Source organism: Gopherus evgoodei, chromosome 1, assembly GCF_007399415.2.
Source record: "Gopherus evgoodei ecotype Sinaloan lineage chromosome 1, rGopEvg1_v1.p, whole genome shotgun sequence".
NCBI lineage: Eukaryota > Metazoa > Chordata > Testudines > Testudinidae > Gopherus > Gopherus evgoodei.
In genome coordinates, this window is record NC_044322.1 from 362,453,744 (window position 1) to 362,477,690 (window position 23,947).

The following is a 23,947-nucleotide window of genomic DNA, read 5'->3' on the forward strand; positions in this document are numbered from 1 at the left end:
TGCACACCAAACCCCCTAGTCCCAGCCCTACATTCATGGCCCTGTATACAATTTCCCCACCCAGATCTGACCCTCAGGCCAAAAAGTATGCCCACCCCTGATCTAGATCCATATTCAGGTACCTAAGTTAATGGCCTGATTGTCAGAGATGTTCCCATAAAAACAAATGGGACCTACAAGAGGTCCAGCCACTCTGAAAGGAGGCTTCACGTATGCACCCAAGTTTGAAATGCAGCTGCCATGTACCCAGGTTTCATGTGAACGTTTGCATAAGTGCTTTGCATTTAGTTTTGTATTGGTATTACAGAAGCAACAGTAAGAAAGGAAGTGAGCTGGGCTTGGTTTCCTCCTTTGCCTGGTTAGCGGAAGAACAATTATATCCCCGATATAATGGAGCATTCATGCTTTTCTTTAGTGGCTGTATCAATCCCAACAAGGAAGAAGTGGCTGGAACAGAGCTGTCTGCATACAGAAGTTGCATCAGTTTAGTTAACCCGGTGCAAAACCCAGTGATGATATTCTTACTGTGGACTGAGTGGCTTATTTCATTTTAGTGTAATCCAATTTTCTTTTTAACCGATTAAACGAACTGAAATAAGACATTCTTAAACCAAAATAAGAATGATGTAAACGTGCATTGGTTTGAGCATTATTATTTCTATTGTGGCAGAGCCAAGGGACACCAGTTGTAGCTCACTAACAGACCTCATTGTGCTATAAAAACACTGACCCAAAATACGGTTCCCTATCCAGCAAGTTTAAAATTTAAGTATAAAACAAGGGCAACAGGGAACAATGAGACAATACTGGTCAGCATGACAGGTAGGGCTTTTCAACCAATTTAGTTAAACTGGTACAACTTTGTGTGTGGACATTTACACTGATTTTAAAATGGGCTTAATTTGGTTTAGACTGCACCTGTAAGGGTTTGTTTATATGCAAACTGCAACCAAAATAACTAAACTGGTTTTAATTCACAGCTTTAATTATTTCAGTGCAGATCTGTGTGTGGACACTTATTTCAAATGAAGAGTATATGATTTCAGTGTAATGTAAGTTGGTATTTTTACTGAATTTAATTTATTGGAATAAGATGCTTTTATTTACATTTTAATTACAGGTGCTGGCTATGCTGATATAAATAAGATTTAAACTGAGATTAGTGTGTCCACACTGGGGTTTGTATCAGTTTAACTCAATTGTATTTTAAAACGAATTTAAGTTAAACCAGCGCAACTTCTGTGTGTAGACAAAACCCGAGTTAAACTGGTGCCATATGTGTGTGTGTGGACAAGGCAGCAGGTGCATGTAGTTCCTGTTAATATTCTGATGTACTAGGTGATACTGAAGTGATTAAGCAGGGTGCCCAGCAGGTAGCGTCGTTAGCAAGTTAGTTTGGTCCATGCAGTTAGACTACTAGGGATTGGCTGGTGACAAACCTTTAGTGTTATGGGTGACTGCTGTGAGAAGCTGTGTTGAGTCTCCTGTGGTCACACTGGCTGGCACTGCTGTTGACCAATCTCCTTCTGTTGTAACTGTTTTCAGCAATGGCTTATCCGTCCAGAGCTGGGACGTGTGTGTGTCCTGGGTGGCTGTGGTGCGCCGTTGTGTTGTGTCTTCCATGGTCACACAACCAGGCCCTTTTGATGACCTGATCTCAGTTGTTGCTGTTGCAAGTGTTTCCCGTGAAGGCTTGTCAGTCCTGAGCTGTGAGACAGGGCCTGCTAGTGGTGAGGTGGTCTCCCTTTCATAGGATGGTGTGGAAGCCATGACTGGGACTGTGATAACCTCTGCAGTTACTCTGGTTACTGGTGGTTTAGATGGTGTAAAAGTCTTTGATTCTGGCAAGTGGTTAAATACATTCTTAGGCACATTTGAAAGACAAATGAACTGTTGTTTTTATTTTAGTTATTTACGTCCCGATTCAAGCAGGTGTATAAGCAGCTGCCTAACTTTGAAATCAATGGGATTGCTCACATGCTTAAAGCGAAGCATGTGCTTAAGGACTGTCCTGAACTGAGACCTTAAAAACTAAACATGTAAATGTGTCTTACCCAGCTTAATTCTTCCCTGGGTGGATATCTCATTTGAGCACTCTTGTCTCTGGGTTACAAGGTGAAGAGGTGTAATGACAAAAACATATTATTTTATAATATAGTCAACTAATATATTTAACTTTTTAATAGATTATTTTATATTGTTGTTGTACTAGGTGCTAGTAGTGGAGCTCCCAGTCAGGGTCAAGCCCCATGGTGCTAGGTGTGGTATAAATGCATTGTGCGAGACCATCCCTACCCTGAAAGCCGACAATCTCACTTAAAATGAGGCACTACAAAGGAGTGTGGTAAACAACAGAGAAGGGCGGAGGAGGATGAGATAATAGAGATCAGAATCAGGCACTGCGGCCAGATTTTTCAAACGCTGAAACCCGTATTGAGGCACTGTGAAAAATGGTCTGGTTTTCGATTCTGCCCATGGGAGATGAGGTTACTCAACACCTTGGCAAATCAGGCCACTCGGATGAAGGATATAAGTGCCTAACTTTAAACACCTGTCTTTGGCAATGATGGCTTAGGTATGCTTAAGTACCACTGCAGCCACAACCATCAAGGACAGGGAAGGAGGCGGAACAGTGAACCAGATCCTCTGCTGGTGTAAGTCAGCCTGGTGTGGCTGATTTCAGTGGAGCCACACTGATTTACAGCAGCTCAGGATCTGGTCCACTGTATCTAATTGAAAAATCAACACCTGAATTTCAGTCTCTCCCCCCACTACCCAAAAACTAAACTAAAATAAAAGCTTGGATTCTCTTTAGTAAAGGGAGCTTACCTCTGCTGACAAGATTGGTCGCCTCTGTCCTAGGTGCTGATGTGGTCTGTTCGGAGCTGGAAGTTAAAGGAGGTAGAGCGGGGTCCCCTGGTGAAAGAAGACACAGTGATATGGTTGTAAGGAGTGACAATACCTTGCCCTTCCATGGTGCCCCTCGCCCACAAAGCTCAAAGCACTTTTACAAATAGACTAAATGAAGCCTCAGGTAGGGAATTATTAGCAGCAATCAGGGAAAGTGAGTCAGAGAGTAAGCAAGGGACTTGCCCAAGACGACGGTTAACGTAGAACCCTGAAGTCCTGACTCCAGTCCCTGCTTTATTCACTAGATCACAACGCTCCAACACAACAACCGGAATTATCTTTGCCCTAGCAAGGTAGAACTCCTCAACCTCGTCTCTCTACCTAAAAATCGAAGATAGCTAGCAGGCAGCTGGTACTGTTCTGCCATTCAGTCTTGAGAGCCGCATGTAACACACGGATACCTTTCTTTGCAGTGTGGGGCTCCATTAAGTCAATGGAAAGACCCCAATTATCTCCGGTGGTCTTTAGACGGGGCCCCACATGAGTGTTGAGGAACTTGGGGGAATCAGGCATGCGGCGACCGTGTGCAGAGGTGCAGAATAGGGAGCCCACGGCCTTTCAGATGGAGTCCAATTTTTCAGGTGCCTCACAAACCAGCAGTGGTTTCCCCACAACATGGCGTAACTGTCTAGGTGCATTTCTGGAGGTGTTTTTTGCCTTTCTGACATCCAGATGCCGGCCGCTGCCAGAGTCAGGACACCATATCAGACTGGCCAGTGCTTCAATTTCCACGGCAAATCCTAAACCTGCGCTGGATCTCTCCTTGTGTCCCAAGCACAAACATTTGAGACCACTTTACACTGCATAGGCATCCCTCTCACCTACATACAGAGGGCCAGGTTCTGCAAATCCTGCTCGGGTTGAGTGCTTACTCCCCTGAGCGTTGAGATCAATGGGACTATTTGCATGAGTGGGTGGTACTCAGTGTCCGTGTTGCAGAATTTGGCCCTTAGTTCATATTTTGCTGAACACAATGGACCATACGCATCCTTGGTGTAAGTGAGCATAGCCACATTTAAATCCACCCAAGTGGACCCAGTATCATCCCAGTGCAGCACAATTATAGAATGATCATTGTCCTCTAACTGAGAGTCACTTCTGTCTACCCTTCTGCACATAATTTTCTGACATTGCATTCCTTACATTTCGTCATAGCATTAAGCACAGCAGCATCATACCACACTGACAGCAGTTACTTACTAATACAACGTAGATTTGGCTCTGTCCAATGGAGCGTTTTGGTGACTTCGTCCATTACACACACAATGAGGCTGGATGTCCCAGCTTTCCTTTTGTAACCATCTTTGCACGTGTACCGGAGGCTGGCATTCAACAAATTATTATTGCCGACCGTAACATCTGCGTTGTTGACCTCCTTTGGCATGCTGCATCTTTCTGAAATGAAAAAAATACAAGCTGAGAGGGAAAAATATATAACGCTAAAGATCACAGCATAATATTTTAAATATTGCTGGTTAATGCAAAAAATGTCTCTGGTTAGTGCAGTGTGTGTGTGTGCATGTACTCCTTACTGCCCTCTACTGGGTGCAATATATCTGACCTGGCCTTTAGGTTTGCTCTGTCAGAGAGATGCCCAAACTTTACAATGCTAGAGGCCGTCCTGAGAACTTGCTAGGAGCCTTAAGTGTGCTCTGGTGGTCAGAACACAAGTATGGAGCTCCTAAGTTCTCTTCCCAGCTCAGCCAATTGCCATGACGCCTCGGCCATGTCACTTAAACCCACTGCCTCAATCTCTCCATCTGTACAATAGGAATAATGATACTTCCCTTCTGCCCAGAGTTGCTGGGAGAAATAGTAGTTAATGGCAATCTAATGCTTTGAAGATCATTAGGAATATGTCAACAACTCAGCTGCACAACCTTATTCAGAAAAGGGCTCACTGCACTTAAGCATGTGTTTTGGAGATATACCTATCTCACAGACCTGGAAGGGACTCTGAAAGATCATTGAGTCCAGCCTCCCCCCTTCATTAGCAGGACCAAGCACTGATTTTACCCCAAATACCACAACGATCCCCTCAAGGATTGAACTCCTAACCCTGGGTTTAGTAGGCCAATGCTCAAACCACTGAGCTATCCCTCCCCCAATAAGTGCTTTGTGGAACAGGGATGGATTTAAGTACATACTTTAATACATTCCTGACATGGGCGCCTACGTCAAATATTTCTGAAATGGGCATGTTCACCAGTAGAATGTTTGCTGTATTATTATTTGTTAAATGCCTACAACAGTGTTTCTTGATCCATGGGTCACAACCCCCACAGAGGGTCAGAATAGGTAATGGGGGCAGGAGGAGTCATGAGGTGTTGCACATTTTATTTCTCTAAAGCAAAAGAAAATCCAGCTTCCCTCATTCGCTGCAAACTCTTACCCTTCAAGGTCAAGTATTCTCTATCAACCTTTCAAATCACACTCACAAATAAGTTACACAGGCTAATTGTTACCATGGATACATTTTTTTACTCTTACTTTTACAAAAGTTTCAGAGTGGTAGCTGTGTTAGTCTTTATCAGCAAAAAGAACGAGGAGTCCTTGTGGTACCTTAGAGACTAACAAATTTATTTGAGCATAAGCTTTCTTGGGCTACAGCCCACTTCATCAGATGCATGCAGTGGAAAATACACACACACACACACACACACACACGCACAGAGAACATGACAAGATGGTGGTTGCCACACCAATTCTAAATGGGGGTTGCCATACCAACTCTAACTCATTAGAGTTGGTATGGCAACTCCCATTTTTTCATGTTCTCTGTATATATATCTCCTCCTACTGTATTTTCCACTCCATGCATCTGATGAAGTGGGCTTTAGCCTAGGAAAGCTTATGCTCAGATAAATTTGTTAGTCTCTAAGGTGCCACAAGTACTCCTCGTTCTTTTTAGTAAACATAAGCTGGTCCAAAAATTGACTCAGAGTAAGGCATTGCCAAGCTGAAAAGACTGAGAAACGCTGCTCTGCAGAGCCAATAGAGGACATGGTCCCTGCTTTAAGTTTCTTACGATCAAAAACAGACAGACAACACAAATTGGACACCAAGGGTACTGGGACCTAGACCTAGTGGAAAGTTCTGAGTTTGTGTGGGTGTGGGTGTGAGTGAGAGAGGAGTGGGGTTCTTGTACCTCTCTCTGAAGCATTTGGTTTTGCCAGCTGTGAAAATGCTACACGGGTACAATGGTTCTGATTTCCTTTGATCATAGCCCAGTTTTCAAATATTTTCCATCCTCTTGCTTAATTCTACTACTATAGCAAAGAAACTTTGAATTGCTCTCAGACTGGAGCAGGTTCGTTTCACAGCCTTGACTGTCACCATTGTTTTTAATCTGCAGGTTCCGGGCCGGATTCTGATCTGGTGTAAATCAAGAGTAAATCTATTGAGGGCAATGGAGTTACACTATTGTAAAAACTGTGCACGATCAGAACCAGGCCCTTCATGTGAGCAATAACACACTGAAGCTAGATGTAGCCATGCAGAGAGCCAATATTCTCCAGCTTTGTGTGGGTATGGACTGCTAATGAACGCATATCCCAAAGTGCTGTATTAGAGTTAGGTGATATTATAATTATTATACAGGTTTGCTTATAAGATGCTTTAATCTAAAAACCTAAATAATTTCATTTTAGAACAAAAATATTTTAATATATCTGTGCTGCTTAAACCAGTCTTTATTGAAAGCCCATGCTTTTAATCTTCTTATATTTAATATCATTAATAAACAATATTTAAAAGGCTTAAATCCCTGTTTTGGCTATCTTGGCAGTTCAGCAAGTATGCCTTATAGTCCAAAGGAATGAAAACAACTGAACCCAGCAGCGACAGTAAAAACAAGAGCAGATACTTTTAACAAAAGCGGGTAGTATTTTAGGTCCTGGCCTCTTTAAACACATCCACGGGGGTGGATCAGATTGAAGACATTGGAGCTCTGTGTGGGTACAGAGGCCTTTCTGCACGGATCCAACTGCAGCATCAGGGCCTTAGGCTTTTACAATATCTTTTCAGACTGTATATACTTTATGCAGTGGCATAATGATCTGGTTGGTGAAGATGCTTTGTATCCCTACTGCATGTGTGTTCGTTAGGGGACGATTACTGGGTCTTACAACCCTCTTCCACCGCTAATATGAATAATGATATTTGGCTCATCCAGAGCAGCAGATCTCCAAGTGATTTACAAACATGAATGAAGCCTCAATATTGCTGAGTAGTTAGTATTATTTACCCTACTTACAAACAGGGAAATTGACACAGAAAGACTGAGTTGCCCTAAGTTACACAGGGTGAAATTCACCCCTCGGAAGAGGACTAGCACAAGAGTCATGCACCACTTAAGTTTCATCCACATGGAGTCCATGGCAGAGCTGGGGAAAGTACCCAGGAGTCCTGACTCCTTGTTTGATGCCTTCACTAGAAGATCATCCTTCTTCCCCTGGATTTTGCTCGTTATATGATAGGTTTACACAAATAAAGAGAGGCATCTGTTTCGGATCGGTTCAGCATTTTTGCTTTGTGACTAAAAAGAGAAAACATAGCCAAAATCATCTACTGCTATGGGGTGGGGTGTGGGGGTGTGTAGTATATTGCCATTCCTAATATCTGTTCCTGTCAGCTTGTATTCCATCTGTGTGGGGGATGTTTGTGTAGAGAGCCTCCACATCCATGGTGGCTAGGATGGTGGGTCAGGAACAGTATCCCTGATGATGCCACAGCACAACTGGTTGCTGAACTCTGTGACTTTATCCTCACGCACAATTATTTCAAATTTGGTGACAACATATACCTCTAGACCAGGGGCACCGCTATGGGCACCTGCATAGCCCCACAATATGCCAACATTTTTATGGCCGACCAGGAACAACGCTTCGTCAGCTCTCGTCCACTCACGCCCCTTCTCTACCTACGCTACACTGATGACATCTTCATCATCTGGACCCATGGGAAGGAGACTCTGGAAAAATTCCACCATGATTTCAACAACTTCCACCCCACCATCAACCTCAGCCTGGAACAATCTACACAGGAGGTCCACTTCCTAGACACCACGGTACAAATAAGTAACGGTCATGTTAACACCACTCTATACCAAAAACCCACCAACCACTATGCCTACCTTCATGCCTCCAGCTTCCATTCTGGACACACCACATGATCCATCGTCTACAGCCAAATGCTGAGGTACAACGGCATTTCCTCCAGTCCCTCAGACAGAGACCAACACCTACAAGATCTTCACCAAGCATTCTCAAAACTACAATACCCACACGAGGAAATAAGGAAACAAATCAATAGAGACAGACGTGTACCCAGAATCCTCCTGCTGCAAGACAAGCCCAAGAAAGAAACCAACAGAGCTCCACTGGCCATCACCTACATTCCTCAGCTAAAACCTCTCCAAAGCATCATCAGTGATCTACAACCCATCCTGGACAATGATCCCACGCTTTCACAGGCCTTGGGAGGCAGGCCAGTCATTGCCCACAGACAACCCGCCAACCTTAAGCATATTCTCACCAGCAACCACACACTACACCATAGTAACTCTAACTCAGGAATTAATCCATGCAACAAACCTCGATGCCAACTCTGCCCACATATCTACACCAGCGACACCATCACAGGACCTAACCAGATCAGCCACACCATCACTAGTTCATTCACCTGCACGTCCACCAATGTAATATACGACATCATGTGCCAGCAATGCCCCTCTGCTATGTACATTGGCGAAACTGGACAATCCCTATGTAAAAGGATAAATGGACACAAGTCAGATATTAGGAATAGCAATATATAAAAACCTGTAGGAGAACACTTCAACCTCCCTGGACACACAAATAGCAGTTTTAAAGGTAGCCATCCTGCAGCAAAAAAACTTCAGGACCAGACTTCAAAGAGAAACTGCTGAACTTCAGTTCACTTGCAAATTTTACACCATCAGCTCAGGATTAAACAAAGAGTGTGAATGGCTTGCCAACTACAAAAGCAGTTTCTCCTCCCTTGGTGTTCACACCTCAGCTGCTAGAAGAGGGCCTCATCCTCCCTGATTGAACTAACCTCATAATCTCTAGACTGATTCTTGCCTGCATATTTATACCTGCCTCTGTAAATTTCCACCACATGCGTCCGATGAAGTGGGTATTCATCCATGAAAGCTTATGCTCCAATATGTCGATTAGTCTATAAGGTGCCACAGGACTCTTTGTCACTTTTTACAGATCCGGACTAACATGGCTACCCCTCCGATATCTAGGAATTTATATGTCCCACGCCGTTCTAGTATCAGAATGCCTATTACAATGAAGTGAGTAACTGGGTTTGCAGGCTTTTGAAAGTGTAGCTTTATTCTGAACCGTGGCTGTGTGAAACCAGAACATTATTATTAGCAGAGCGTCTCCCTATGAACACTTAGAATCATATCTGCTAACTGTAGTGACTAAAACAAATATTTACCATTATTGACATCTGTTAGTGCTGAAGAGCCAATGGGAGAATGAGCTGGATTCTTGGGCATCATCAATGTTAACAACATTCTGATGATGGAATCTTTGTTGTTGTTGATGTGAGATCAGAAGGGGCCCAGCTGGACTCCTCTATTCCATGAGGAGTTTGCAGGGCCAGCGGTTAGGAAACCATTTTTGTTACGTGCAAACTGAGAATGTCTGATTTGGAGTCACTGAGACCTCAGTTCAAGAAAGCACTTACACATGTGCACACATTTAAGCACGTATTTAAAACCCAATGAAAGCAATTGGAATTAAGCACACACCCTTTAAAAGAGGTGATCTCTGTATTAACAAGAGTTAGAAAACCTATGGGGGGAGGGATAGCTCAGTGGTTTGAGCATTGGCTTGCTAAACCCAGGGTTGTGAGTTTAATCCTTGTGGGGGCCATCTAGGGCAAAATCAGTACTTGGTCCTGCTAATGAAGGCAGGTGGCTGGACTCAATAACCTTTCAGGGTCCTTTCCAGCTCTGTGAGATAGGTACATCTCCATATATATATATATGTGCTTTCTAGTCCAAGGGCTTGTCTACATGGGATGATTGTGCAGGGCAAGACAGGATCTGACTGTACAGCACACTAGCTTGCTGTGCACCATCATCCCATAGACAAACTCTTACCCAACTGCTTTGTGTAGCTGCCTCTAGAGCAGGGATGAGCAAACTTTTTGGCCCAAGGGCCACAACTGGGTGGGGAAATTATATGTAGGGCCATGAATGTGGGGTTGGGGTGTGGGAGGGAGTGTGGGGTGCAGGAGGAGGCTCAGGGCAAGGGTTGGGGTGCAGCAGGTGGCTCAAGGCAGGGGGTTAGGGAGCTCAGAGCAAGGGGTTGGGGTGCAGGAGGGGACTCAGGCAGGGGGTTGGGGTAGAGGAGGGGTGTGGGGTGCAGGAGGGGGCAGAGGGCAGGGGATTGGGGTGCAGGGTGCAGAAGGGGGTGCAGAGTGCAGGAGACAGCTCAGGGCAGGGGGTTGGGGTGCAGGAGGGGTTTGGGGTGGGGGTTCCAGCTTGGCGCCACTTACCTCGAGCAGCTCCAGGGTGGCAGCAATGCGCAGCAGGGCTAAGGTAGGCTCCCTGCCTGTCCTGGCCCTGTGCCACTCCCGGCATGTCCAGCAGTGGCTCCTGGGGGTGGGGTGGGGCAGGTGACTCCACCGTGTGCTGCCCTCACCTGTGGGTACCATCCCCGAAGCTCCCATTGGCTGCGGTTCCCTGTTCCCAGCCAATGGGAGCTGTGGGGGGCAGTGCCTAGAGGAGAGGGCAGCACACGGAGCCCTCTGCCCCCGCTCCCCATGGGCCATAGGGACATGGTGCCAGCCGCTTCTGGGAGTGGCGCGGGGCCAGGGCAGGCAGGGCGCCTGCTTTAGCCCCACTGTGCCACAAATCGGCTTGAAAGCCCTGATGGGCCAGATTCAGCCCGTCGGCTGTAGTTTGCCCTCCCCTGCCCTAGAGGGAGGATCCCGGATACTTAGACTACACGTCGCATGCTTAATGTAGCAACATGTGACACAGCAACTAGAATATAGTTAAATATTTGCTTTAATTAAGAGTGTATTACGTTCTTTGTTTGTTCAGGACTGACACACTGCATGCAATAACATCTTCCCTATCAAACAATGAGACTACAAATAAAATCCTCGCTAAGGTTTGAAGAAAATTATCCAGCTTTCTTTGAAGATAGAGACAGAAGGAGAGAACTCATGACGCTTTGGATATTTCAGTGAACTCTAAGGTATTTTTTCTCTACCTTTGCAGACAGAAACACTCTATTTCAGATCCAATCTGTGTTTGTTCTCATAGCCAAAAATGTTTCTTGTCCTATGTGAATGTCTGTGAAATATTCTCCTGGGAATCTGGTGGGTTTATCTGAGATTGGAAATGTGCATCAGGACCTCACACGCTTAATACTACCTGACACACTGGTGGCAGAATCAGGGCAGAGGAGGTGGATGGGTTATTGGCCCCCCGCCTGCAAGATAAGTTTCCTATCTATAAAGCCCTGCGTGGATACAAAATTTGTATCTGCATAAGGTGACCAAATGTCCCAATTTTATAAGGACAGGCCCAATATTTAGGACTGTGTCTTATATAGGTACCTATTACCCCCTCCTCCCCCACCCCAAACCCAATTTTTCACACTTGCTATCTCGTCACCCTATATCTTCATCTAATCTGTGATCTGCAAACATGGTCCACGGACATCCACAGCTGCGGATACCCGTGGTTATAAAGTGGATATCTGCAGATTTGCAGGGCTCTACCTATGTAGAGGCACTGGACTGGAGCTTTGGTGACTTGGGCCCAATTCATGGCTTTGTCACAAAGTCACTGGATGACCCTTGGAGAAATCGCTTACGTAAAATTGTCAAAAGCACCTAAGTGACTTAGGAACTGAAGTCCCACTGAAAGTGAATGGGAGTCACATAGGTGCTTTAATTCCCCCCCTCATAAATCAGAGTTTCTCAAACTGGAGGGGGGAGAGGGCTGAGGGGGTGCGGAATGTATTTTGGGGGTGTGTGAGAAGCTTTAGAGGGGAAAAATGTTCTGTGCACATTTTACCCACAGCAGTGAATAGCTAGCAAAGCTGATTCCTCCAGACAGATCAGGTCCTCAGATGGTGCTGTGCATTTGACTCTAGGGGCGCTGGGCATTTTGATGGATTTCTGTTAAGCTTGCTTAGCAAGATACAAAGTCGTTGACATCTGTATGTTAATCCCTTTGCTATGACTAGGGTGACCAGATGTCCCGATTTTCTAGGGACAGTCCCGATTTGGTTTTTTTTTTCTTATATAGGCTCCTATTACCCCCCACCTCGTCCTGATTTTTCACACTTGCTGTCTGGTCACCCTAGCTACAACGCGGTCTGCACACTGAATTCTAAGCATCAGTCAATCCATCGCACTTCTGCTTTTGCTCTTATTACCACAGACTGATGCCTCTGAATCAAGGCCTTCCTGATTTTACCATTTGCTGCGAGTTGCATGTTGATTTTTCTTTCTCGGTATCTGTACGTGTGTGGCGGGAGTGAGGTGGGGCGTAAACTACTCCAGACACAAAGAAGGGGAGGGGGCGTGAGCAAATCCATTTGAGAACCACTGCCCTAAATGATTAGACCAAAGGTCACAGAGCAACTGAGCTAGGAAATGAATCCAGCTATTATTATTGTAGTGCCTAGGAGCCCTCGTCATGGTGCTAGGCAACGTATAAACACAGACTCAAATGATAGATAGTAAGCTCTTTGGAGCAGGGCTATGTATAAGACAGGAGACAACAGATGGAGACAGACAGCATGATCAGCAGTGGTCTCTATACCAGTAGCTTAATTTTAAGGCATCACAACAAAGGAGAGTTTTAAGGTGGGTTTCGAAGGAGGCTAATGGGTTACTCTTGTGGAAAAACACACTGAGAGAGTAGTTACCAGTGGTTCACAGTCAAGCTGAAAGGGCATATCAAGAAGATGCCCTCAGGGATGTGTCCTGAATCTGGTTCTATTCAATATCTACATCAATTATTTAGATAATCATAGAATCATAGAATATCAGGGTTGGAAGGGACCTCAGGAGGTCATCTAGTCCAACCTTCTGCTCAAAGCAGGACCAATCGCAGCTAAATCATCCCAGCCAAGGCTTTGTCAAGCTGGGCCTTAAAAACCTCTAAGGATGAAGATTCCACCACCTCCCTAGATAATCCATTCCAGTAATTCACCATCCTCCTAGTGAAATAGTGTTTCCTAATATCCAACCTAGACCTCTCCCACTGCAACTTGAGACCATTGCTTCTTGTTCTGTCATCTGCCATCACTAAGAATAGCCTAGCTCCATCCTCTTTGGAACTCCCCTTCAGGTAGCTGAAAGCTGCTATCAAATCTCCCCTCACTCTTCTCTTCTGCAGACTAAATAACCCCAGTTCCCTCAGCCTCTCCTGGTAAGTTATGTGCCCCAGCCCCCAATAATGGCATAGAGAGTACACTTATAAAGTTTGTGCACAATGCCAATTTGGGAGAAATTGCAAGCACTTTGGAGGACAAGATTAGAATTCAAAATGATCTTGACAAACTGCAGCAATTGCCTCAAATAACAGGATGAAATTCAATGAGGACAAATGCAAAGAACTCCACTTAGGAAGGAACAAGCAGTTGCACACATACAAAATGGGAAATGACTGCCTAGGAAGGAGCACTGCAGAAAAAGATCCGGAGTCATAGTGAATCACAAACTAAATATGAGTCAACAATGTAATTCTGTTGCAAAAAAAAGCAAACATAATTCTGGGATGTATAGCAGGAGTACTGTAAGCAAGACACAAGAAGTAATTATTTTGCTCGCCTCAGCACTGGTAAGGCCTCAACTGCAGTACTCTGCCAGTTTGGGGCACCACACTTTGGGACAGATGTGGACAAACTGAAGAAAATCCAGAGGAGAGCAACAAAAATTATTAAAGGTTTGGAAAACATGACGTCTGAGGAAAAATTGAAAACAACTGGGTTTGCTTATTCTGGAGAAGAGAAGACTGAGGAGGGACATGCAGAGAGAGAGCTTATTAGCTTTCTTCAAACCATTGTGAAGGTTTTATTTGTATTTCCATTGACAGCAAGATGTGTTGTTTTTGTAATGGCAAGACAAGAGAAGTCATTCTTCCGCTCTACTCTATGCTGGTTAGTCCTCAACTGGAATATTGTGTCCAGTTCTGGGCACCGCACTTCAAGAAAGATGTGGAGAAATTGGAGAGAGAATGGTCCAGAGAAGAGCAACAAGAATGTTTAAAGGTCTAGAGAACGTGACCTATGAAGAAAGGCTGAAAGAACTGGGTTTGTTAGTTTGGAAAAGAGAAGACTGAGAGGGGACATGATAGCAGTTTTCAGGCATCTAAAGGTGTCATAAGGAGGAGGGAGAAAACTTGTTCATCTGAGCCCCTAAGGATAGAACATGAAGCGATGGTCTTAAACTGCAGCAAGGGAGGTTTAGGTTGGACATTAGGAAAAAGTTCCTAACTGTCAGGGTGGTTAAACACTTGAATAAATTGCCTTGGGAGGTTGTGGAATCTCCATCTCTGGAGATATTTAAGAGTAGGTTAGATAAATGTCTATCAGGAATGGTCTAGACAGTATTTGGACCTGCCATGAGGGCAGGGGACTGGACTCAATGACCTTTTGAGGTCCCTTCCAGTCCTAGAATCTATGAATCTATGAAAGATATTATTGCATGCAATTTGTCAGTCCTGAACAAAGAACATAGTCAACTCTTCATTAAAGTAAATATGCGACTATATTCTAGTTGATGTGTCACAGCGTTAAGCGTGCTGTGTGCAATCTTGATATCCAGGGTCCTTCTTCCAGGTAGCTGACACCACTTCTACAAAGCAGTTGTGTAAGAGTTTGTCTACAGCCGTGATTTTCAACATTTTTTCATTTGCGGACAACTAAAAATTTCGAATGGAGGTGCGGACCCTTTTGGAAATCTGAGACATCATCTGTGGACCCACAGGGATCCGCGGACCACCGGTTGAAAACCACTGTTTTATGGTGAGGACAATCTTTTGTGGATCCCTTAGATGTAGTCTGCGGACCCCCAGAGGTCTGCGAACCACAGGTTGAAAACCACTGGTCTATAGGACATCAGTGCATGGCAAGTAAGCGCACTGTAGAAACACCCTGGCTTCACATATGTTATAAAGAGGAGGGGGATAAATTGTTCTCCTCATCCACTGAGGACAGAACAAGAAGCAATGGGCTTAAATCGCAGCAAGGGGGATTTAGGTTAGACATTACAAAAAACTTCTCAACTGTCAGGGTAATTAAGTACTGGATTGTGAAATCTCTGTCAATGGAGGTTTTTAAGAGCAGGTTAGACAAACAACCTGTCAGGGATGGTCTAGAAAATACTTAGATCTGCCTCAGTGCTGGGGACTGGACTAGAATTTCTATCAAGGTCCCTTCCAGCCCTATGTTTCTATGATTCTGTGTTTATGGGGAGCTCCTCCCAGGCATGAGGGGTAGTATGGGAAAAATCATGAAGGTGTTTATTTGTCAATGTAACAAGTGGGCAATGGAGGCTGACATTACGGGACTATCAGAGGCAGGAGTCAACATCTTCATAGTGAATGAAAGATCACAGGTAGGGTGGGGCTATGCCATGAGGGGCCTGAAAAGTGAAGACCAGTAACTACTGTTTGATGGAATAGACAAGGGGAAGCCAGTGGAGGGCGCAAAGTGAGGGGTGACATGGTCAAAGCGACGGGTCAGGAAAATGTTCTTTGCAGCACCATTCTGACTAGATAAGGGTGAGGCAAGATTGCATTTATCAAGGCCAGAGGGAAGGACGTTGCAGTAATCAAGACATGAGATGATGACACATGTATGAGAGTTTGAACTGTGTGGATGGCTAGGAAAGAGAGTATGTTAGAGATGTTAGGCAGAAAAAATTGGGCCTATAGGTTTACAGCTCCAGCTTCAGTGTCAAGCCACATAAATTCTTGGCATGTGTATGTTTGTTCTACTGCAGAGGTGACTGATATGCCGGGAAGACTTTCTTTTAATTTCCCTGTGCATCAGGGGATCGCCCTGCTCAGCTCTCTTTCAGGTTTCCTGCGCAAAAGGGAGGTTTTAATTCTCAGTTTCTCTCAGCTTCCAGACCGAGGAGCTCAGCTGTGATCATCATCATTATTCTGCCTACAGCAGTACCAGAAGGGTGCTCAGTATATGGCAGAGACCTACGTGCTCGGATCTTTGTGCCAAGGGCCTTGCAGTCAAACTTGAACCATTGATATGTGGAAAGATCAGGCTGGGACGTGAAAGAAGGCAGGGCAGTTAAGAGCCTGACACGGAAAGAAGTGATTGAGAAGAGGAAAGAGAGGGCACTTGGCTAAAGGAAATAGGAGAGCTGTCCCAAGCACAGCAGCTTTCTCTTCTTTGCCCCCTCTCCTCCTTTCTATTTCCTTATCTCATCTCCTTGCTTGGCTTTTGTCAGTCCCCTCTTCAACTCCCCCTGCTCTGTTGTGCTCAGTCCCGTATTCACCCATTACCTCAGCATGGCCAACCTCAAGAGATCAAAAATCAGGAGTCAGATTCCCCCAAAGTCACGAGCTTCGCCCCAGAAATCATGAGGGTTTAAAAACCTCATCAAGCGATGTGTTTTTTTAGTCTGTCTTTGGACTGTTAACGCCCCTCTACTCCTCTGGCTACTGGTGTGTCATAATTTCAGGTTGAAAAGTCAATCTCTAATGCACCCAAAAATGCACGTCTCCCCTTGGCTGCCCAGAGGAAGACTCTGCTTACCCTGGCCTCATCCCTAAGACAAGAAATGAGTGGCAGTTCCTCTATCACTGTCTTGAGTCCCCTACCTCTGACTCCCCTCATCCCTAAGACAAGAAATGAGTGGCAGTTCCTCTATCACTGTCTTGAGTCCCCTACCTCTGACTCCCCTCATCCCTAAGACAAGAAATGAGTGGCAGTTCCTCTATCACTGTCTTGAGTCCCCTACCTCTGACTCCCCCTGCTTCTGAGGCTGCTCCCCTTCCCTGGTCCAGCAGGACCACTGCCCAACTCCCCCCACTTCTGGCCAGATCCCAGGTACAAGACAAATCCCAAGGCAGTGGGAAGCAGAGAAGTGTTGCTGCTGGGTTTCCCCAATTCCTCCCATCCACTGCCCCGGACCCTCGCTCTGCTCTGGGGCCAGACCCAAAGGCAGAGCTCAGTCACAGGGCAGGTCTGTGTCCTCAGCCCCAAGGCTCTCACATAGAGCTCTGCCCTGCTTTGACAATCATGGGCTTAGAGGAACTTCTCACGTCAATGCAAGAGCTCCTCCTGCAGGCTCCAAAATCCCAGGACTCGCGATCAATTTGTGAGAGTTGGCAATAGTGCAACGCAGCCTTTCCCAGGCTGCTGGAAAGGGGACTCCCCTACCCCCCCCACCCCCCCCAGGCTGGGGGAGCTGCAATCTGATCCCTCCATCTTCCACCCCCTCACTATCCTTCCTGCCCCCACATCTCCCAGTAATGGGAGATGGTGACCATTCTGAATAAGGGAAAATTCATGAGGTGGTGCCTTTCATCATATTTTCATGAGACTGGAAAAAAAAATACCCCCAAATCTCTTGAGTTGCGATAAAATCTCAAGACTCGGCAACACCGTAATAGTGGGGGATCTTCCAGGCTCCTGGGTTTTCACCCTTCACCCACAGGCCACACATCGCAGCAACCCATTCATTGGCTGAGGCTGGCTGAGTCACACTCCCTTGGGAGCCAGCAGAAGCCATTCCAGGCACAGAATCCCTTAGAATCAGATGTGGGCATTTTCCCGCTGCCATGATCTGCACTAGCTTCTGTCTCCAGGTGGTCCCAGTGCATGGCCCTGTGTACAGTGTGCCACACAGATCCAATCAAAAGACGACAATGATGTGGATAATTGTAGCAACTTCCACATCTGAAAAGAGAAAAACATGCTCTTCTAGCCACGCACGGATGGTAGGGTGACCAGACAGCAAGTGTGAAAAATCGGGATGGGGCGGGGGGGAATAGGAGCCTATATAAGAAAAAGACCCAAAAATCGGGACTGTCCCTATAAAATCGGGACATCTGGGCACCCTAATGGCTGGGGAGATAACTATCTAGGCACAACTAGAAATAGAAAGACAAGGTGACTGAGGGAATCTCTTTTATTGGACCATTTACTGATGGTGAGAGAGACAAGCTTTCACGTTTACCCAGAGCTCACTCCCACAGACCTTAAGAAGAGCTCTGGGTAAGCGCAAAAGCTTGTCTCTCTCCATCTTGTCTGTGTTGAGCTGATCCTCATCCAGCCCACAGGCTCATCTGTACGCTGAGTAATCCATGGCAACGTAGAACTGGGGGTCATCAGCACATCTGAACACGACGCCCCTGTCCCCACGCTAATCCCAGACACACACTGAGCAGGTTTAGAGGAGGAGGGTAGGAGGCATACTTTGCCGGTCAGAGAGCTTCTATGGACACACCTATGCATAGCAGCAGACAGACAGTCATTGCTTTTATTATGCGTGTGTGACTAAAGGACACAAAAACCACATTTTTATAAACTACAGAAACAAACCACTTCCTCAGTGTTACCAAGAAGTGAAATGCAGCCCTCACAACAGTTGCAACATGCTGGACTTCTCCTTTCCTTTTCTAATTTCACAACATTTTATGACAATTTTTTAAAATTCCCAAACCAAAGAATGTCATTTCCAAACCCAGTTCACATTGCTGAGTGACAGTGCTGCATCTGACACCAGAAGCCACTGGAGCTGACCCCATAGATATAACTAAGGGAAAAAAAATTGGCACCTCAGGGCCTGCACACCTACACTGGAATGGACAGGTGCAAACCATCTCAAAGGACAAGTTACAGAAAGGTTAAAAACAAAATTTCCCCATAAGGACACACACTTCCTACAAGACAGGTGTAATTTTAAGGCTACAGAATTACACTCCATTATTCTCACCAATAAGCACATTGAAAAAATACTGTTGATTGATAAATATAGTCGAGAACAGCAGTCAGCTTTAAAAGAAAGTACTTGAATACTGGAATCAAGTTGACAAGAATTAAAACAAAAGGAAAAATATATTTCAGATGAACACAATTCAAAAGGTAACACTTTTAAAAACTGTCTTAGTAATCCAGAGTCAGTTAAGATGGTGCTTGTTGCAATGAACTAGGCATTTCTTTGATGAGAGGAACAGAGGCAGCTCTTCAGCCTTGGATCAGTGCCCAGAAGCACAAAGGGAGAATAAAACTGCCTCCGCAGAAGCAGTCGGGGATTACCCTTAGGTAGGGGAATTCTCCTGTATAGTGGAAAACAAGCCATTCACTTCAGTCACTGCTTAGGGGAAATGCTGAGATGTTGGTGTGATGGAGCAGGACTAGAGTACATTTTGCTCTGACAAACACGGGCCAGTGGAATGGCTTTTACCTCGCGGTTGCTCAAACTTTTTCTGAGGGCCACTTCATCCCCCAGCCAGCCTCCCTCAATCAGGGTGACAGAACGGTGTTTTAACTTCCCCTCCACCAGCTGCAGGAATTGGCCCAGGGTCAAGGAAGCTGGACTGGCTGCAGCAGACAAGCTGCTACTTCCCTCAGCCAGCCAGACAGGACCAACAGTGGAGAAAAAGCAGGAGGGTTAGGCACAGACCCCGTCCCCCATCATCCTTGGCAGATCCTGCTCAATCCACATCCAGACACTTGGGATCTTCAAAGCACTCATTTTGACATGACAGCATTGAAATCCCCTGTGCATCAGATCCAGCTCCCTTGTTCTCCAGCTGCTTTCACAAAAAAACTCTCCCTTCACAAGAGTGTCAGGGAGCTCAGGGCAGTGTGTCTAGCCTGCAAAGCATTTCTACCACACCTGATGGGCAAATCCATTTAGTTCCTCATGGACAATGTGATGGCTATGTTCTACATAAACGGACAGGGTGGCATGCTGTGTCAGGGAACAATCTGCCTGTGAGAGCTCTGCATTGCTCATTCCATCCGTCTAGAGACATCCTATCTTCCAGGGACACAGAACCAGCTAGCAGATCACCTCACTATGTCTTTCGCCTCTCAGCATGAGTGGTCTCTCCACCCAGACATAGGGAGGGTTATCTTCCAATGGTGAGGAACTCCCCTTCTAGGACTGTTTGCCACCCGCAACAGCAGGAAATGCCATCCGTTCTGCTCCCTGCAAGGTCAGAGTCCAGGGTCCCTCACAGACACGTTCTTATTAATACAGAAAAGACACCTTTACTACGGATTCCCTCCCATCCTGCTGATTCACAAGGTTCTGATGCAGCGAGACCGGGCGCAGGTCATCCTCATAACCCCGGCGTAGCCCAGGCAACATTGGTTCTCCACCCTCTTAGCATGTCCATGGAGACACCACTATGGCTTCCATTGCACCCAGACTTGATATCCTGGGATTGTGGTCAGCTGCTGCACCTGAATCTCACCTCTCTTCACCTGATGGCCTGCACGCTCCATGGCTGAATCCAGAAGAGCAAGCTCAGAGCCAGTCCATGAGGTCCTACTGAGCAGTAAAAAGCCCTCCACCAGAGCCACCTACCTCGCAAAATGAAAGTGGCCTAGCACAGGCCTCACTCTCTCTCTGTCTCCTTTGGCCTTCGGCACTGGAGACTGGATCTTCTCCTGGTGCTTGCAGTGTTTCTTCTTAAGCACCGGGGAAGATGAGCAATGGCTCGGGACTCTCAGCATCAGAGGAGCGCTTGCACCGAGGCTGAGGTGCTCAGTGCCGAGTCCAAGTGTAGCTCCGAGGCAGGTCTTAAGGCTGCCTCCATGAGAAGGACCTTCAGTCGTACCACTCGGTCCTTCTTGGTCCGGGGGGTTAAATCCCTGCAGATTTGGCAAAGGTCTTTCCTATGAGCTACCCCCAAGCACTTGAGACAGCTCAAGTGCGGGGTCGCTCAAAGGCACAGACTTATTTCAGGAAGGGCAGGGCTTAAAACCCGGCGACCGAGGCATGCCCCAGGACCGGGGAAGCGGACAACCCTTCTATCTAAGTGCAGAGGCATCCGAGCTGTCCACGATCGAAAAGCTACTAAAAAACTAAACTAGCTACTAACTACAAGAACTATTTACACCACAACTGGAGAAAACCTAAGGCAAACGATGAGGGGTTCCAGCCACTGTCATGGGCGGTAAGAAGGAACTGAAGGAAAGCAGGGTCAGCAGGGCCACTTATACCAGCGCTATGAGCGCACGACACCAGGGAGCGCTGGAGCCGACCCAAGAAATACCACTAAGGGAAAAAATTCCAGCAGCTGTACTCAGGGTGTGCATACACTTACATTAGAACGGGCATGCACAAGCACTCCAAGAAGAACTCACTGTTCTTCAGTGGGAATTTGCTCCGCCAGGCAGGAAATTGTTTGCAGGCTAGAGTTTTGGATGTGGAGTTTAATAGGCCTATAGGCACACACGTCCATGTTTTATCAATATAGTTCATTAATGGGGATGTACATAATTTTCACATTTTTTTGCTAAAAGGTGGTTGGTATTGTAGGGATATTAGACAAGGTTTATATTAGACATGGTTTATATGGAAAATGATTTATTGATAAGAAATGATTTATTGTTAGAAATGATTTATTGTTAATTGATACTTTATAAATAAAGGTTTATATTAGAAATAAATGTGAATCCCGAGATTTAGCCTCTAACCTGCAAGCCACCAGCTGTGTCTGTGAAGCCTGCTCAAAGAAATCCTTTGTATAAAACTTGTTAAACGTTAATTGACTCTAAGTGCCTGTTCTCTAAGTGACACTTTGTAGTCGCTACTTTACTTTGTAACGGCTGCTATAAGCTGTTAATTGGTTAATTGACTCAGCACACGAGCCGTCAATTGACTCTGTGCCTTAGGCAAAACTGTGTAATTGCTACTTTGTAATCACCGCGGTAAGCCAAAACAGTAGCTGTTATAGTACATAGATAGAGACCCCCACTCTCTGTAAGTTTTCATCTCACTTTATTTTTAAATGATAAAAGATAGGGAGTTCCACATAAATTGGTAACACCCCGAAAGTTAAAGAGACAGTAAAATAGATGGGATTAAGATAGAGAATGTATGTGAAGGAGTGCCTAGTTTAAATGATGAATGAATAAATGGTTAGGGAGTTACCAGCCTGAAGAATTCAGTGTTGGCCGAAGAAGGTGTCAAGTGGGATCAAGCAGATGACCCCCGGAGGGCGAACTGGAATCCACCCCACCACCTCAAAGGAAGGGGAAAAAAAACCAAACATCTGACAACATGGAGCCAGCCACCTGCTGATTGATTTAACAACAGCAGAATGAAGCAACTCTCATGGACTGACATAGGGATAAATTCCTATAAAACTGGACTCTGAAGAATAAGTCTTTGAGTCTCTGGTTCTGCTGCCACCCTCCAGGAGCATCAGGTGCACCTGACCCAGACTTGGCTCCACTCTTGTGTACAGGGTACCTGGCCAGTATTCTTTCACAAGCAACTTTAGGCTGGTAACTATAACATCTACACAGAACTTGTAAGAATGATTGTGCGAATGAGAATATATATATAAGTGTATAAGAAATAAGTAGTAATAGAAGTAAGTAGTAATAGGAATAAGTAGACAAACAACGTTGTTTACTGTTATCTTTTGTTTTATTATGGTATTGACAATAAATGTGACAAGTGTCTTGTCCCCTTTAATAAGACCTTGCTGGTTTTTATTGGTCTAATATAATTGGTATCACAGTATTTGTATTGTGAGATTACTGATGAAATAACTGTATTAGTGTTGGGTGAGGTTTAAAGATGTGCGGTGGTGAAATACGCTCGCGAGAAGAGAAGAGAAGAGAAGAGACTGAACAGAACGCAGGAAGGACTGAGAGCTGAGCCGAGCCAGAGGGCAGATAGGAGTGTTGATGAGAAAACATCCTCAAAAAGGAAAGGCTGTGCCCAGCCTGAGACTGGGGTGGAAGACTACTTTTGCTTTTTGTGTGTTTGGACACTGATACCTGGAGAGGGTGGACTCTTTGTCCTAAGACGGAAGGCCTGTCACTGACCTGTGCTGGAAGGCTGAAAGAACAAACCAGTGTGAGGGGAAACTAAGGCAGTTGCTTAGGTAGATGTCACTGCTACAATGTCCAATCCTACTCCCACTGAAATCTGCCTACCACAGGTACTTCTATAAGCGGCTCATACTCTCTTCATCCCTGTGAGCTAAAAAGTACTATTACATCCCCATTTTACAGACTGGGCGCTGAGCCACAGGGAGTTATGCTGTAGTTGCTAACATACAAGTCTGCTCTTGGCAAGTTTCATTCTTAAGTTAGTGTCTCAGTGCTGAGACTGAACCAGGTTGCTGACGTGCATGCCTCTGCCACTGACTTCAGCGGGGTTTGTGTTTGCATATCTGGGAGTGGAATATGACCTAAGGTTCTAGGCACCATGTAGAAATCAGAAATGCCAGGCAGGACAGGAAGGCGTCTATACCTGCATTCAATATTTTGCAGAGATTTAGTGTAGTATTGTGACCTATATATCTGTTTGTGCCTATGAGCATGTTGACTGATCTGGCTAAGACAACGAGTTCCTATCACTGTCAGCAGAACCAGTGCCTTGAAAAGAGACCATAAAACTACCATTTCCTTACTGCCTTTTTCATAGAGCCATAAACTCATAAAACCATTGGTTTAAAGGGGCTGCAAGGGTCACCTAGTCTAACCTCCTTTCAGCACTGAAAGGAGCTGGGAGGCCAAGAAGATGAGCCCTTTGCTGTTGTGGGTTAAAAACAGAGAGGCAGTTTAGCATGGGCTTCCCCCGCCCCGCCCCCCACCCCGTGACATGGTAGCTCTGCTGTCAGTCCTGTGCCAATGAGCAGGCTGGGCTTGAAGTGATTTTTAATCACCGTCTAGCACAACAGCTATTTGGCAGGTTAGTAACAAAACTTGAATCGTATGCAGACATAGGCTACCAGGGTTCAACAGCACACATCAGGATTGCATACGGCTCTGTACCGTGTAACTTCTCCATCTCAGAGCACAGG

General features: G+C 45.6%; 1 protein-coding gene across 4 annotated transcripts in view; it reads right to left on the reverse strand.

Annotated features, from left to right (window-relative positions):
* IL15RA (interleukin 15 receptor subunit alpha) overlaps nt 1-23,947 on the reverse strand; it is an 87,137-nt gene that overhangs the window by 20,894 nt on the left and 42,296 nt on the right. For 2 of the 4 annotated variants that reach the window (XR_004002437.1, XM_030578892.1), the window contains exons 2-4: nt 4,111-4,305; nt 2,830-2,916; nt 1,440-1,841 (exon numbers count right to left, since the gene is read on the reverse strand). Coding sequence is in view for 1 of the 4 variants with exons in the window: in XM_030578892.1 (XP_030434752.1) it covers nt 1,440-1,841; nt 2,830-2,916; nt 4,111-4,305 (684 nt within the window). In the remaining 3 variants the exon portion in view is untranslated. The remainder of the gene's footprint in view (nt 1-1,439; nt 1,842-2,829; nt 2,917-4,110; nt 4,306-23,947) is intronic. The other 2 variants (XR_004002442.1, XR_004002452.1) reach the window with 2 other exon arrangements.